This window comes from Neofelis nebulosa, chromosome 7 (assembly GCF_028018385.1).
Source record: "Neofelis nebulosa isolate mNeoNeb1 chromosome 7, mNeoNeb1.pri, whole genome shotgun sequence".
Classification (NCBI taxonomy): domain Eukaryota; kingdom Metazoa; phylum Chordata; class Mammalia; order Carnivora; family Felidae; genus Neofelis; species Neofelis nebulosa.
This window is the reverse complement of record NC_080788.1, coordinates 62,136,687-62,152,452: the sequence shown is the minus strand read 5'-3', so window position 1 is coordinate 62,152,452 and position 15,766 is coordinate 62,136,687. Positions and strand designations below refer to the sequence as shown.

The 15,766-nt window shown below is 38.5% G+C and overlaps 1 protein-coding gene and 1 pseudogene across 16 annotated transcripts in view; one reads left to right on the top strand and one right to left on the bottom strand.

Annotated features, from left to right (window-relative positions):
• MGA (MAX dimerization protein MGA) overlaps nucleotides 1–15,766 on the top strand; it is a 168,146-nt gene that overhangs the window by 100,470 nt on the left and 51,910 nt on the right. For all 16 annotated transcript variants that reach the window (XM_058738104.1, XM_058738102.1, XM_058738105.1 and 13 more), the window contains exons 6-9: nucleotides 9,475–9,606; nucleotides 10,073–10,177; nucleotides 11,152–11,813; nucleotides 13,145–13,493. In XM_058738104.1, the coding sequence (XP_058594087.1) occupies nucleotides 9,475–9,606; nucleotides 10,073–10,177; nucleotides 11,152–11,813; nucleotides 13,145–13,493 (1,248 nt within the window). The remainder of the gene's footprint in view (nucleotides 1–9,474; nucleotides 9,607–10,072; nucleotides 10,178–11,151; nucleotides 11,814–13,144; nucleotides 13,494–15,766) is intronic.
• LOC131518546 (U2 spliceosomal RNA) lies at nucleotides 10,194–10,437 on the bottom strand (annotated as a pseudogene).

Below are 15,766 nucleotides of genomic sequence, written 5' to 3'. Positions count from 1 at the left end.
AAGTCAGATGCTTTAAATTTTTTTTTTTTTCCACGTTTTTTAAAATTTATTTTTGGGACAGAGAGAGACAGAGCATGAACGGGGGAGGGACAGAGAGAGAGGGAGACACAGAATCGGAAACAGGCTCCAGGCTCTGAGCCATCAGCCCAGAGCCCGACGCGGGGCTCGAACTCACGGACCGTGAGATCGTGACCTGGCTGAAGTCGGACGCTTAACCGACTGCGCCACCCAGGCGCCCCAGAAGTCAGATGCTTTAACCCACTGAGTCACCCAGGTTGGCCCATTGTTTTCAGAATTTGTCACTGTTCAGTAGACTGAAATCAGCATATTTGTATAATGATGCTCAATTTCTAAATGGTAGAAGCTGATATTAGATTTTTTTTTTTTTACTAGTTAAAAACATTTTTAAGTTTATTTGAGAGAGAGCGCAAGTGCGAGAGAGAGTGGGGAAGGAGCAGACAGGGAGAGAGGACATCCCAAGTAGTCTCTGCACTGTCCCCACAGAGACTGATTTGGGCCTCCATCCCACAGACTGTGAAATCATGACTTGAGTTGAAATCAAGGGTGGGACATGTAACCGACTGAGCCACCCAGGCACCCCTCAAGTGTATTCTTAGTTTCATTTTTTTTTTAAACCATTAAATCTGTAATCTATATGGTACAATTCATAAGGTGTGAGATAGAGCTCTATTTCGGATTTTTTTTCTCTATTTTATTTTGACAGATATCCCTGATTCCTCATCCTTTGCTTCTTAAGACTTAGAATTTCAGAATAACTTCCGTTGGCTTAGTATTTGTAGTAACTGAGTGATGATGCCAACTCCAGGTCCCTTTAAGGTCGCTTTCTAAAAATTGATGATTCAAATAATTTGTTAAGTTTCAATTAAATAATGTCATATTTCTTTGCTTTTCTAGTAACTGTGGAGTTTCATTATTTAAGAATTTATTTATTTTTTGAGAGAAAATGTGCGTATGAACAGAGGAGAGGGAGAAAGAATCTTAAGCAGGCTTCATGCTGAGCATGCAGCCTGATGCCGGCTTGATCTCAGGGCCCTGAGAGCACGACCTGAGCCAAAATCAAGAGTGGATGCTCAACTAACTGAGCCATCCAGGGGCCCTTCATTACTTGTTATAACAAAAGGACTTAAAAAATCTTTCTGAGCTGAAAACTTGAAAAACGTGAAAAGACTTTTGAGCTTGCTTTGAAGTTGTGGAAAACATATTAAGCCTGAGAAGGTGTTACCGTTTTTGGTGTTAGTTTTGTTGCTGAAATAAGAGTCTTAATTTTGTTTTCCACAGAACTATATTTTTTGTCTCTACTATCTTCACTACATCCAAATTGATTTATTTTTTGTGAAACTGAAATTATCATCAGTTTTTGACCTTTAAAAGTACTTTTTGTAGAAGCATTTCTCATTCATTCTGCCAAGTCAGTTTTATGTCAATTTAATAGTTTTAAAATTTTAGGTAAGTTTTATATTTGTAGAAAAATTAGGAACATAGGAGTTTCCATATACTGTTGATTCAGTTTTCCTTATTGTTAACATTTAACATTAGTATAGTGCATTTGTTACAGTTAGTGAAATGGTATTGATATATTAGTATTAATCGATGTCCATACTTCGTATGGATTTCCTTACATTTTTGGTCCAGGATTCCATCTAGGAAATCTCTTTTAGTCCTCATGTCACCTCAGAATCTTGGCTGGGACAGTATTCAGATTTTCTTTGTTTTTAATGTCCTTGACAATTTTGAGGAGTACTGGTCAAATATTTTGGAGCATGTCCTTCCATTGAGATTCATCTGAATTTTTTTCATGGTTAGACTGAGGTTATATGTTCATAAGAGGAAGATCACAGAGGTGAAGTGCCATTCTCATCCCATCATATCAAGGGTACATTTTATCAACATGATTTATCATTGACCTTTCCATTGACCGACTTTTGGAAGGAAGTCACTGGGAAGCCCATATTTTAATGAGTGGGGAATGATGTTCCACTTCCTTTTTTTTTTTTTTTTTTTTTTTTAAAGTTTATTTATTTTGAGAGAGCTAGAGAAAGAAGGCAAGTGGGGGAGGGGCAGAGCATTCCAAGCAGGCTCCATTCTTCAGTGCAGAGGCAGATGCTGGGTTCAAGCTCAGGAACCATGAGATCATAACTTGTGCTGAAATCAAGAATTGGATGCTTAATCTACTGAGCCACCCAGGTGCCCCATATTCTACTTTTTGAGGGTGGAGTATGTGGATAAATTATTTGGAATTCCTCTGCTCCAGAGATTTATCTTTTTTCTCCAATTTAAAAAAAGTTTTTATTTCCAGTTAACATCCTTTGTTATATTAGTTTCAAGTGTACAACTTTTATTTATTTATTTAAACTTTTTTAAAGTTTGTTTATTTTGAGAGAGAGCACAAGCTGGAGAGAGAGGGGAGAGAGGATCCCAAGCCGACTCTGTGCTATCAGTGTCAAGTCCGACATGGGGCTTGAACCCACGAACTGTTAGGTAATGACCTGAACCAAATTCAAAATCAGACATTTAACTGACTGAGCCACCCAGGTGCCCCCAAGTGGCCAATTTAGTGATTCTGCAATACCATACATCATCCAATGCATTGTACAAGTACACACCGTAATCGCTATCACCTATTTAATTCACCCCCTCCAACCCCCTCCTCTCTGGTGACCAGTTCTTTATACTTAAGAGTCTGCTTAAATTCTCTTTCTCTCTCTCTCTGTCTTTTTCCCTTTGCTCAATTGTTTTGTTTCTTAAATTCCACATACGAGTGAAAATATATGGTATTTGTTATTCTCTGACTGACTTACTTTGCTTAGCATTATACTCTAGCTCCATCCATGTTGTTGCAACCTGTTTATCATATCAATATTAATTTTTGCCAGTTATAATGTTAAATTCCTTTATGGCAGTTTTTCTAGAGCTCTATGACTCTCGATTTTAGTTAAAAATACATTCTTAGTGTAGTGTTAATTAATGGTTAATTGGAGTTTTTCTTTTGTATATATCTGCCTTTTTTTAAGTTTAGTTTTGAGAGAGACAGAGAGAGGAAGTGTGGGGCAGGGGAGGACAGAGAGAGAGGGAGAGAGCAAATTGCAAGCAGCTGACAGTTTGGAGCCTGATGTGGAATTCTAACTCAGGAACCATGAGGTCATGACTTCAGCTGAAATCAAGAGTTGAATGGTTAACCAACTGAGCTCCCCAGGCTCCCCTCTATATCTGCTTTTCTTTTCTGTGTTGTTTAGTTATGTAGGAGTTAATTCCTCTTGAGTGTGTTTTTGTGGGTACTTTATATTTTAGTCGGTTTAGCTGGGACAGGCTTTTTTTTTCTTTTTAAACTACAGTTTACCCTAAGGTGACTGCCTTTGAACCTAAAATGTAGCTTTTTTTTTTCAATTCTGTCTTTATGAGTCTTTTTTTGTAATGGTGTGATAATATGTTTTTAAGAAGTAGCTCCTAATCTGGTGAAAAAGCAAAAACATTTAGGGGTATAATTTAGTTTAAAATGCCATATGTGGTGGGGCGCCTGGGTGGCTCAGTCGGTTAAGCGTCCGACTTCGGCTCAGGTCACGATCTCACGGTCCGTGGGTTCGAGCCCCGCATCGGGCTCTGTGCTGACAGCTCAGAGCCTGGAGCCTGTTTCAGATTCTGTGTCTCCTTCTCTCTGTGACCCTCCCCCGTTCATGCTCTGTCTCTCTCTGTCTCAAAAATAAATAAACGTTAAAAAAAAAAAATTTTTTTTAAATGCCGTATGTGGAAAGAATTTTATGCTTTTTTTGAGATATGCTTTCTGTGAATTATTTAGGTATCTTATGTTATGCAATGTAATCTTACAGGAAACCAACTAAGTCTATAGGTCTCATGTATGTGTTAATTGGGGAAGGATTTTCTTGCAGGACAAACATTTCAGGATAGTATAGATAAGCTAAATTGGGAATTACTTTGAACATTGTCTCTGTGCCATTGACTTCTCTACTTTTATGACTAAAAATCGATACGTTTATTATTTATTTATTCATTTTTAATGTTTATTTTTGAGAGAGACAAAGCACGAGTGGGGAAGGGGCAGAGGGAGTGGGAGACACAGAATCCAAAGCAGGCTCCAGGCTCTAGGCTCGAACTCACAAACTGTGAGATCATGACCTGAGCTGAAGTTGGACACTTCACCTACTGAGCCACCCAGGTGCCTCTGATACGCATATTTAAAATAGGTGTGCACTTTTTGTGGTTTTTAAGTCTTGCTGTCTCTTTTGGGGGTAGGTGGAAGTTTAAGATACAAGTAAACACAGACAAGAAAAGAGGAAAAACAGTTTCTAAATTTGATTGTGTGGGTCTAGATTTTGCATGTCTACCTACTTGGTTGTGTGGGTACATTTTTTATCAACTTAATTCCTTTCTTTTTACCATCAATGTAGGCAGCTGTTCTGGCTTTTTTTTTTTCCCCCCCCCCAATAATAATGAGTATTTTTCTCTTCTCAAAGCACCGGGGTATCTCATTTCATCCATTTTTAGGATTCAGTTCTCATTTGAATTTCTGGCAGTATCTTGCTCTTTGGTTCCACTCTGCTGTCCCATCCCACCATTCCTAGTTAATTCTACTTATTCTAACCTAAGTGTTAAACCTTATGTAAAATTTTACTGTATTCCCTTGGGCTTTTCAAATGCCATTTCTTTTTACTTACCTCTCTTAGGACTTATTTACCCTATTTTAACTACTAATGAGTCCATTGGGAGAATGACACTTAAAGCTCTTTGAATTTTGGGAAATGTCTTTTATCTCTATTACCATTTGTATTACAGAGTATTTCATAGAAAAGGTGCAGTAAGTACTTAAAACATAAAACCCAGTGTGGTGAATTGATATTTTACTGATGAGGAAGCAAAAGCTAAGAGAAATTTAGCCCAAACACAAGATTAGAAACCAGTTGTTTTGACTCCTATTCTTATTTCTCCCTGATTTGTTAGAAACATGAAGAAAGAATATTTTATTTTTTAATTTTTATTTCTTTTATTTTTTTTTTTTAGAGAGAGAGAGCACTCGAGAGTGAGAGAGAGGGAGAGAAAGAGATAATCTTAAGGAGGCTCCATGCTCATTGCAGAGCCAGATGTGGGGCATGATTCCCTGACCCCAGGATAATGACCTGAGCTGAAATCGAGAGTTGGATGCTCAACCAACTGATCCACCCAGGGTGCCCCTATTTTAAGTTTTTTTTGTTCTTTTTCTTTTTTTAACGTTTGTTTATTTTTGAGAGAGTGCGAGTGAGGGAGGGGCAGAGAGAGAGAGAGAGAGGGACACACAGAATCCAAAGTAGGTTTTAAGCTCTGAGCTGTCAGCACAGAGCCCGATACGGGACTCAAACCCACTAACTGTGAGATCATGACCTGAACTGAAGTCAGACACTTAACTAATTGAGCCACCCGCGTGCCCCTAAAGATTGTATTTTTAAACAATCTCTCTACCCAGTGGGACTCGAACTCATAAACCTGAGATCAGGTGTTGCACAGTCCACCAACTGAGCCAATCAGGTGCCTCTGGAAAGAATATTTTATTAAAAAAAATTTTTTTTATATTTATTTTAGAGAGAGAGAGAAGGGCAGACAGACAGAGTGCGAGCAGGGGAGGAGCAGAAAAAAAAGAGGGAGACAGAATCTGAAGCAGGCTCCAGGCTCTGAGCTGTCAGCACAGATGTGGGGCTTGAACTCACTAACCATGAGATCATGACCTGAGCCAAAGTCAGACACTTAACCAACTTGAGCCCCCCAGGGACCCTGGAAAGCATATTTTATTGATGTTAATGTTATCATGTCAAGTGATTAAACTAAAACAACAACTATTAATTTTAAAGAACTGGACTTACAAACTAAAACAGAATCGCGATCTAGCAATCTTCTGTTCAGATAAGTTCTGTGTGGAGGATACCCAAGTTGCCATAAGAATTTGTGGCTCATAACCTATCTAATGCCTTCACCTTTTAGGGGACCAGTAATATGTAAGCCTTTTGGAAACCTGTACCTATGATTTAAAAAAATCTTTTTAGGGATGCCTGGGTGGCTCAGTCAGCTACGTGACTGACTTCGGCTCAGGTCATGATCTCATAGTTCGTGAATGTGAGTCCCACATCGGGCTCTGTGCTGACAGCTCAGAGCCTGGAGCTTGCTGAGATTCTGTGTCTCCCTCTCTCTCCTCCTCCCCCACTTACACTCTGTGTCTCTCTCTCAAAAATGAATAAATATTAAAAAAAAAAGTAAAAAAAATTTTTTAAATTCTGTTTATTTTGAGAGATAGAGAAAACACTCGTGTGTGAGAGGGGAAGGCGCACATAGAAAGGGAGAGAGAGAATCCCAAGCAGGTCCTGTGCTGTCAGCGTAGAGCCCAACATAGAGCTTGATCTTAGGAACTGTGATATTGTTCATGATGTGAGTCGAAATCAAGAGTCCGATGCTTAACCTGAGCCACACAGGTGCCCCTGTACCATCACTTTTTTAATGGCTATTACTACAATACAATACTACAATACTTAATACTTTGAACTACTTCAGTTTTGTTAGCATTTAAGGTAAACACTTTTCTGCACAATAATATAAAGCCAATAATTCACAAATGAGGAAATCCAAATTAGAAGATTGTCACTAGTAATGGAAGAGTACATATTTAAGAATAATAGGATATAAATTTAAAGCAAAAGATTGGAACAAGTTTTTTTAAGTCCACTGATACCAAATGTTGTAGAGAAACGATCAGCAAGAGTTCTCATGCACTACTTACTGGAAGGCGTGTAAATTGAAAGTAATTTGGCATTATCTAGTACACAAGTTCCTAACCTAGTGCATTTTGGCACATGGTTATCTATGATTTATGACAGATAATATGTTCTTGAAATAGTGATCTCAGAATGGCCAGGCATGACCAAGGGTAATTAATAACTATAGAGCTAGTTGCCTCCAGCTACAAGCATCCCAAGGTTTATCCCAGTTTGTATAATTATCATTTTCTTATGTGCCATTACACCAGAAGGATTCAGAAGAAGTGTATCATTAAACTTCTTAGCAGTAAAGATCAGACGCCACTCTGTAGATGAAATAGATGAATTTATTAAGAAGTGTCAGATGATTTACAGAATCTTCTGAAAGGCCAGAGAAACAGACCCTAGGACAGTGCAGTCAGGAAAAATGCTCACAGTACATTTGCAGACTGCTCATACAGGCAGTCCCACAACAATGGACAATCACCACCATTTCAGCATAGACACGGAACACAGTATACTTATAACTAGGACCTTGGTTACTTTTACCTCTAAAAATCCTTGGCCAGAGGCACCTGGGTGGCGCATTTGGTTAGGCGTCTGACTCTTGATCTCAGCTTGGGTCATGATCTCAAGGTTTGTGAGTTTGAGCCTTGCATTGGGCTCTACACTGAGGGTGCAGAGCCTGCTTAGGATTCTGTGTCTCTCTCTCTGCTCCTTCTTCTTGGTGCTCTCTCTCTCTCTTTCAAAAAACAAGCTTAAAAATTCTTGGGCAAACACTGTTGCCCTCATTTACACAATTCTGCAGAGTATCTCTTGATGGTGTTCTCTCCTAAATTGAGGTCTTTCATGGGAACACCTGATTGGCAAAACCTGGGTTACATGACTGCATGCAAACTGCAAGGGAAGTTGTAAAGTGAGTTTTTAAAATACCAGCCTTGAAGAGGTTGGAGTTAATGGGTAAAACTATCTGCTAGAGGAAGGGTATTCAAAATATTTTGGGCAGCCACAAATATGTTGAGCATTCACAACATTCAATACAATTGATAGATAAACAGACCCCATTATATAGCAATTCCATTCCTGGGCAAATGCCACAAGGAAAAGCTAAATGCATTAGAGAAGGTCTCACACATGTTCACTTGTACACAATGTATAATTACACTGTAAAGCATTGTTTGTAATTTTTTTTGTTTTTGAGAGAGGGAGAGAGGGTACAAGTGAGGGAGAGTCTGAGAGAGAGGGAGAGAGAGAGAAGCGGGGCCCACCTGTAGTGGGGCCTGAGCTCACCCGATGCCAGACTTGAACTCATGAATTGTGAGATCATGTCCAAAGTCAAGTCAGATGATTAACTGACTGAGCCATCCAGGTGCCCAGTAATATAATTGTTAAAAGTAGGAAATAAATAGATGAAGGGGTGTGTGAGTTACAGGCTTCCAGTTATGGAATGTGTAAGTTATGGGGATGAAAAGTACAGCATAAGAAATACAGTTAGTGGTATTGTAACATTGTCAACTATACTCTAATAAAAAAATAGGCAACAACCTAATTCTCATCTCCAGTAGAGTGATGAGTAAATTAAGAGTACTATATATTCATAATCTGGAGTAGTGTACAGCACTGAAAATAAATGATCTAGAGATAAAGCTGTCAACATGGACAAATCTCAGATCTAATATGTTAAGCAGATAAACCCCACAAAATTATAAAAGGATATGCTAAATAAATACTTTCTCAAAAGATTGCCTCTTAAATAACCACAAATAAGCCATAATATTTATAGGCTCAGTTAACCATTAGTATCATTGATAATAAGGGGATTTGCAGCCATAATTCAGGCCAGAAGCTTAGTAAATGGCCAATTTGTGTTAAAGGCCCTAGAAAGTCTCTGGATCACAAAGGATTAAAGGACAAATGATCTTAATTTTCCTATGTTTATGTATTAGTTATCTATTATTGCTTAACACATTGCCATAAAGTTAGCACACATACTGTCTCAGTTTCTTTAGGTTAGGAGTTTGGCATGGCTTAACTGGGCCCACTGCTTCCTGTCTCACAAGGCTGTAATTGAGATGTTTGGTTTCTCATCAGAGGCTTGACTGGGGATGGATCTACTTTCATTTTCTGTCAGGTTGTTGGCAGAATTTATATCATTGCAGTTTTAGTAACATGCACTCATATTATCACATACACACTAATCACACACATCCTATCCTTTTGGCCACATTCCGCCTATTAGAAATAAAGCCCAGGTGGGCACCTGGGTGGCTCAGTCGATTAAGCGTCTGACTTTGGCTCAGGTCATGATCTCGTGATTCATGAGTTCAAGCCCCGCATCGGGCTCTGTGCTGACAGCCTGGAGCCTGCTTCGGATTCTGTGTCTCCCTCTCTCTCTGCCCCTCCCCTGCTCGTGCTCTGTCTCTCTCTGTCTCAAAAATAAATAAAAACATTAAAAAAAAAAAAAATTAAAAAAAAAAGAAATAAAGCCCAGGCCCTACCCACACTCAAGGGAAGAGAGGAGAGGATTACACAAATGTGTAATACCAGGAGGTGAGGATCATGGGTCGCCTTAAGGCCTGTCTGCCACTTTTTGTTTTTATTTCATTTCTGCTCTTCCCTCTCTCCCTTTATCTCTAGTAATATCCCCTCTCTCCACCCCAAAAGTTAAAAAGAAACAAAACCAAAACCAACCAGTGTGATTTGTGCTTCTTTTTTCTTGTAGTGGGCTTAAAATTGAATTCAGTGGATCCGACAATGAGCATTGATCTTAAATACTTGGGAGTACAGCTGCCTTTGGCTCCAGCCACTAGCTTTCCTTTCTGGAACCTTACAGGAACCAACCCTGCTTCTCCTGGTGAGTGTGTAACATTTGTAAAGTCATCGTTTGATATATATAAAAAACTACCTTTGTTTAGAGACATGTAGGATGATATTCTTTTTTTTTTAAAATTATTATTAATGTTTATTTTGAGAGAGAGAGTGTGTGTACCTCTAGGATGATATTCTTTTACCTAGTGGCGTAGTCTTAATGGTTTGTACATTTCAGATTAAGTCTTAGTGAATAATTCGGGGCACCTGGGTGGCTCAGTTGGTTAAGCATCCAACTCGATTTCAGCTCAAGTGATATCACTGTTCGTGAGTTCAAGACCCACACTGTGCAGAGCCTGCTTGAGATTCTCTCTCTCCTCTGTCTCTGCCTCTACTGCACTTACACTTTCTCTCTCAAAATAAATTTAAAAATAGCCTTAGTAACTAATTAGATATTAAATATTGGTTGGTTTGAATTTTGGTCATTTTTTTTTTTACTTTTTCTTTTATAGATGCTGGATTTCCCTTTGTTTCTAGGACAGGGAAGACCAATGACTTCACCAAAATCAAGGGATGGAGAGGAAAGTTCCATAGTGCTTCTGCATCTAGGAATGAAGGTAATCAGCTTTTTAAAAAAATTGCAAATATGTTCTGAAACATGTGGCCAAAGCATTGTGTTAAAAGTAAGTCATGGTTGTTTTTTGTCCTCTCTTCTTTACATGCTTCAGATAAACTGAAAATAATTGTCTTGCTGATTTCTGTTCCTTCCCATGTTCCATATCCCTAGCCATGTCAGGCTTAAATAATCCCTGTACCCTTTTTAAACTGATAAGAACAGATACTACACTTGATCTTAGCCAAAAGGCCGAGAAGCGATTCCCCTGTACCCTTTTTAAATTGCATTTCCTTTCTGTAACTCCTGCAGTTCTGGTAAGTATCATTCTCAAGTATTATTTCATAACTGTGTACTTAAGAGCTGTAGAGTGATTCCTTAAAACATTACATTTCCAAGTAAATTTCTAATCCAAACATTTTGACTATATGCGTATTGATCTTTTTTAGTGCTTTTCCCACTGCTCTTACTTGCAGTTTACATTCTAACCAAATAAATTTACCCTGTGTCCAAAATAATTTTCTCATCTTTGAATTCTTGTACATTGTTATAATAATATAATGCTTGTCTGTCTACTACACTTGCAGGTACTGCAATCTGTTAATCTGTTAATCTCTTGGTGTTCTGTTGAGGTTTGATTTACATACATTTTTTGCTCTTATGTTTTTACTTAAGTGTGGTTTCTCTCAAGGTTATAAATTGTCAAAGGTTGTAGACTCTTACCTTTCAGTTAATTATTACTATTGTTAGCACTTCACAAAAATTAATGATAAATATATGCAATGAGGTAATTTTAGGTAACAGATTTTAATGTAATTAATGTATGATTCAATCTCTTCACTTGGTTTTATATTTTTTTCTTCCTTCTAAGGAAGATTCAGTGGCTTGTAACTTAATGCTCTCGGCCTTTTTAAGTGTATTTTCCTAGAGTTCTAAAGATTGGCCCTATTTTAAGTATCTGCATCTCTTTATTTCTAGGTGGAAATTCAGAGGGTCCCCTGAAAAACCGTTCTGCTTTCTGCAGTGATAAGCTCGATGAGTACTTGGAAAATGAAGGCAAGCTGATGGAAACAAGCATGGGTTTCTCTTCTAATGCTCCCACATCTCCTGTGGTATACCAGCTTCCCACCAAGAGTACCAGCTATGTACGAACACTTGACAGTGTACTAAAGAAGCAATCTACCGTTTCCCCTTCTACCTCCTATTCTTTGAAGCCTCATTCTTTGCCCCCTGCCTCTCGAAAGACAAAGTCTCAAAACAAACAGGCAACTTTCAGTGGCCGAACTAAATCATCTTATAAATCCATTTTACCATACCCTGTTTCACCAAAGCAGAAACATGCTTATATGATTCCAGGAGATAAGGCTGCCAAGAATTCTTCAAGTACTATCTCAGAAAATCAGGTGAATAACTTTGTTGTGCCAACTTTAGATGAAAATACATTTCCAAAGCAGATTAGTTTGCGGCAGGCACATCAGCAGCAGCAGCAGCAACAACAGGGAACTCGCCCTGCAGGCTTGTCTAAATCTCAAGTGAAGCTAATGGACCTGGAAGACTGTGCACTTTGGGAAGGAAAACCAAGGACCTATATCACTGAAGAGCGAGCAGATGTATCCTTAACAACTCTACTTACTGCTCAAGTAAGTATCTGTTGTTTCCCAGAAGCATATTAGTTTATGGTTGGAAAAATTAGGTTAGTGTGGGGCAATGGGGCTGGGCTTTATGGCAGGAGGATCAGCATTTAGTTACCTTAGTGATAAATAAGGAGATTCTGTTGTCTTCCATATTTGTTATTCTTTCTAACTAGACACCCCAGTGTAGATCCCCTCCTGCCAGTAGAGGGAGACAGTACATTTGTGTTTTTGGATGATGTGTGTCTCCTATATAAAGTCATCTGGCCATTCTGAAAGTCTCTAATTTCATATTCTAGCATGTGGGCAAGTACAGTTGCTTATCGTGTTAGAACAGCTTTGAAAGTTCTCCTTAAAACATACTACATTTCAGAAAATTAAAAAATATTATAAACCTATGGAGAAAAAGCTTTTATAAAAGTTTTATAAAATTTTATATTAAGACTTTTTCACTTATTATTGATTCACTTATTTTAGAAGCCTCTGGTGCATGTGAAATGGTACAATAGCAAGTAACTATTTTTTTGTCATGAAATTTGTGTACCTTACCTTTCATTTTTAAATTCTGTGACTAAATTCCTGACCTGAAGATCATCAGATGTTGGGATTGAATACACAATGTGCCCTTTATTATTAATCATTTTTAAAGACAGTTGTGCACATATTATTCTATTCATTTTTGATTAGTTACTAAAAAGCACATGTCAGCAAACTATTTCCTTAAAGGGCCAGGGAGTAAATATTTTAGGTTTTGTAGGCCATACACACTCTGTTGCAGTTACTCGACTCTGTGCTGCTGTTATGCTGTAAACATTATGTGTTTCAGTGAAACTTTATTTATGAAACAGGCCAGATTTGCCTGTGGGTCTTGTCAACCTCTGCCTTAGAATATTATGTGTAATTTCTATTGAGAATAAATTCATCATTGTTGATATTTTGGCTCATAATTAATTAAAATATTCTCTTGTCTCTGCTATGCATTAAAATGGGAGATTGTACGCAGTTCGTGAGTTCAAGCCCCGCGTCGGGCTCTGTGCTGACAGCTCAGAGCCTGGAGCCTGTTTAGGATTCTGTGTCTCCCTCTCTCTCTGCCCCTCCCCTGTTCATGCTCTGTCTCTGTCTCAAAAATAAATAAACGTTAAAAAAAAAAAAAATTAAAATGGGAGATTGTTCAGAGTCCTGGTTACATTCATGTTTTGTCCTTTAAATCTACTGCTAATCTTGTGCCATTAATACTGAGTATTCAGAGTCTGAAAAGACAGACCAATATATGACTTGTAAGCTGTTGGTGGTATGGGAGCATGATTTAATCAGTTTACAACTTTCTGTTTTAACTTTAGGCATCTCTCAAAACTAAACCCATCCACACAATCATAAGGAAACGAGCCCCTCCATGCAACAATGACTTCTGTCGATTGGGTTGCGTGTGTTCCAGTCTAGCTTTGGAGAAGCGCCAGCCTGCTCACTGCCGCCGACCAGACTGCATGTTCGGATGCACTTGTTTGAAAAGAAAAGTTGTACTTGTTAAAGGAGGATCCAAATCTAAGCATTTCCAGAGGAAGGCTGCTCATCGTGATCCAGTATTTTATGATGCTTTGGGAGAGGAACAAAGAGAAGAAAGAGAAGAGGGAGTCAGGGAGGAGGAAGAACAATTAAAAGAGAAAAAGAGGAGAAAGAAGCTGGAATACAGTGAGTATTAATTGAGAATTAAAACTATAGTTTCATTTTTTAGAAAAGGTTGGTTATTTATTTCAAATGATACTGTTACTTTAATCCTTTAATCTGTGATCTAGTAAGAATTTTGAGAAATTCCTCATCCTTAAATGTTCTTTCATTGTGGCTTATATGATAACATAAACACACATGGACACAGACACACACCTTTCTTAAATATAATTTCTTAAATACAATTTTTCTTTTGTGGATAGGTTTTTTGTGCTAAATTTGAATCATTCTCTCATTTGGACTTCAGAATGCCTTTAAGTTTCACCCGTTACTGTGTTTCCCTTCTCTTCCCATGTTCTTTCAATATACAGGTGATCAGTATAATACATAATTTTCTCTCCATTCCCCCCCCCCCAGCTTTTATTGAGGTATAATTGACAAGTACAATTGCATGTACTTAAAGTGTACAACATGAAAGTTTGCACATGTATACTTTGTGAGATGATTACCACAATGAAGTCAACTAACACATCTCATTATTTTCTAAAAGAAGAAATTTGCAAGAAGACTCTGGTCCTTGTTGGAGCTATTCACCATGTGATAGGAGTTTTGGGGATAGGAGAAAGGCATAATTGAGTTCAAAGCATTACATACTATTTTGAAATGCTGATTTTTCCTTTTTCATAAAATATGTAGACCCACCAAGTTACATATTATACCATCCTTGATTTTTTCCTTTCTCCTGTATTTTTTTGTCCAAATATATTGAATATAAGTTTGCCATGTAATCGAAGATTTTTTTGCTTGCTTGCTTGTTTGTTCATTTATTTATTGGAGAGCATGAGTCGGGGAGGGGCAGAGAGGGTGTCAGAGGATCCGAAGTGGGCTCTGTGCTGAAAGGCTGACCCCAGTGAGCCTACTGTGAGGCTTGAACTCTTGAACCACTAGATCATGAGCCGAAGTCAGATGCTCAACCGACTGAGCCACCCAGGTGCCCCGAAGATTTTTTTTTGCTTCTTAGATTATTAGGGGACTGACACTCCCCTTTTTGGCAGTGTATATTTACATTTGCTATTGCTTGTCATATCAGTGTAAACATCTGTCACAGTGGATGTTTAATACTTGAGTGTATGTTCCTCCAGGATTTTCTGTTAATACACTTGTGTGCATACCTAGGGTCCTATAGAAATGAAACTACTGTGTATGTGGTATTATAACCTTTATAAATTTCCTATCGTAAAGTTATGTTCTATTTTCCGTATCAACAAGTATAGATCTATATTCTAATTTTAGCTTTAATAGCTTCATATTATTGTCCTTTTGTTTGGACATTTAGCCTTTTTGTATTTTATTGTAAACAGTACAGTGTTGAACATTCGTGTTCATGGTAGGCTATTGAAAGTGGAATTCCTGGGGCACCTGGGTGGCTCAGTCGGTTAAGCGTCTGACTTCAGCTCAGGTCACCATCTCACGGTCCGTGAGTTCGAGCCCCGCGTCGGGCTCTGGGCTGATGGCTCAGAGCCTGGAGCCTGCTTCCAATTCTGTGTCTCCCTCTCTCTCTGCACCGCCCCCCCCCCCCATTCATGCTCTGTCTCTCTCTGTCTCAAATATAAATAAACGTTAAAAAGTTAAAAAAAAAAAAAAAAAAAGAAAGTGGAATTCCTGTGACAGAGGACTTTAAAGATTTATAGATCTTTCTAGGGTTGTACCAAGAACACATTTACCATTAGTTGGATAGTGCCAATTTTTCCAAACTCAACACTGGATTTTTCTCTAATGTTTATTTATTTTTTTGAGAGAAAGAGTGCCAGCAAGGGAGGGGCACACAGGGAGAAAAAGAATCCTAAGCAGGCTAGGCTCTGTGCTTGTCATCACAGAACCTGGCGTGGGGCTCGATCTCATGAAACGTGAGATGGGCCTGAACTGATATCAAGAGTGAGACACTTAACTGACTGAGCCACCCAGGTGCCCCTAAGATTGATTTTCTTTTTCTTTTGTTTTAAATGTTTATTTGTTTTAGAGAGAGAGCGCAAGCATGAGCAGGGGAGGGACGGGGTGGGGGTCGGGGGGAGATACAGAATCCGAAGCAGGCACCAGGCTGTCCACACAGAGCCCAACGTGGGGCTCGAACTCACAAACTGTGATATCATGACCTGAACTGAAGTTGGACGCTTAACTGACGGAGCCACCCAGGCATCCCCCTCAAATTGATTTTAAATCCTTCCTAGGCAAAGTGGTTTCCCTTTAAAAGGGTTCAGGATATCTTCTTTATTCTTTAAAAAAAAAAATTCTTCTTG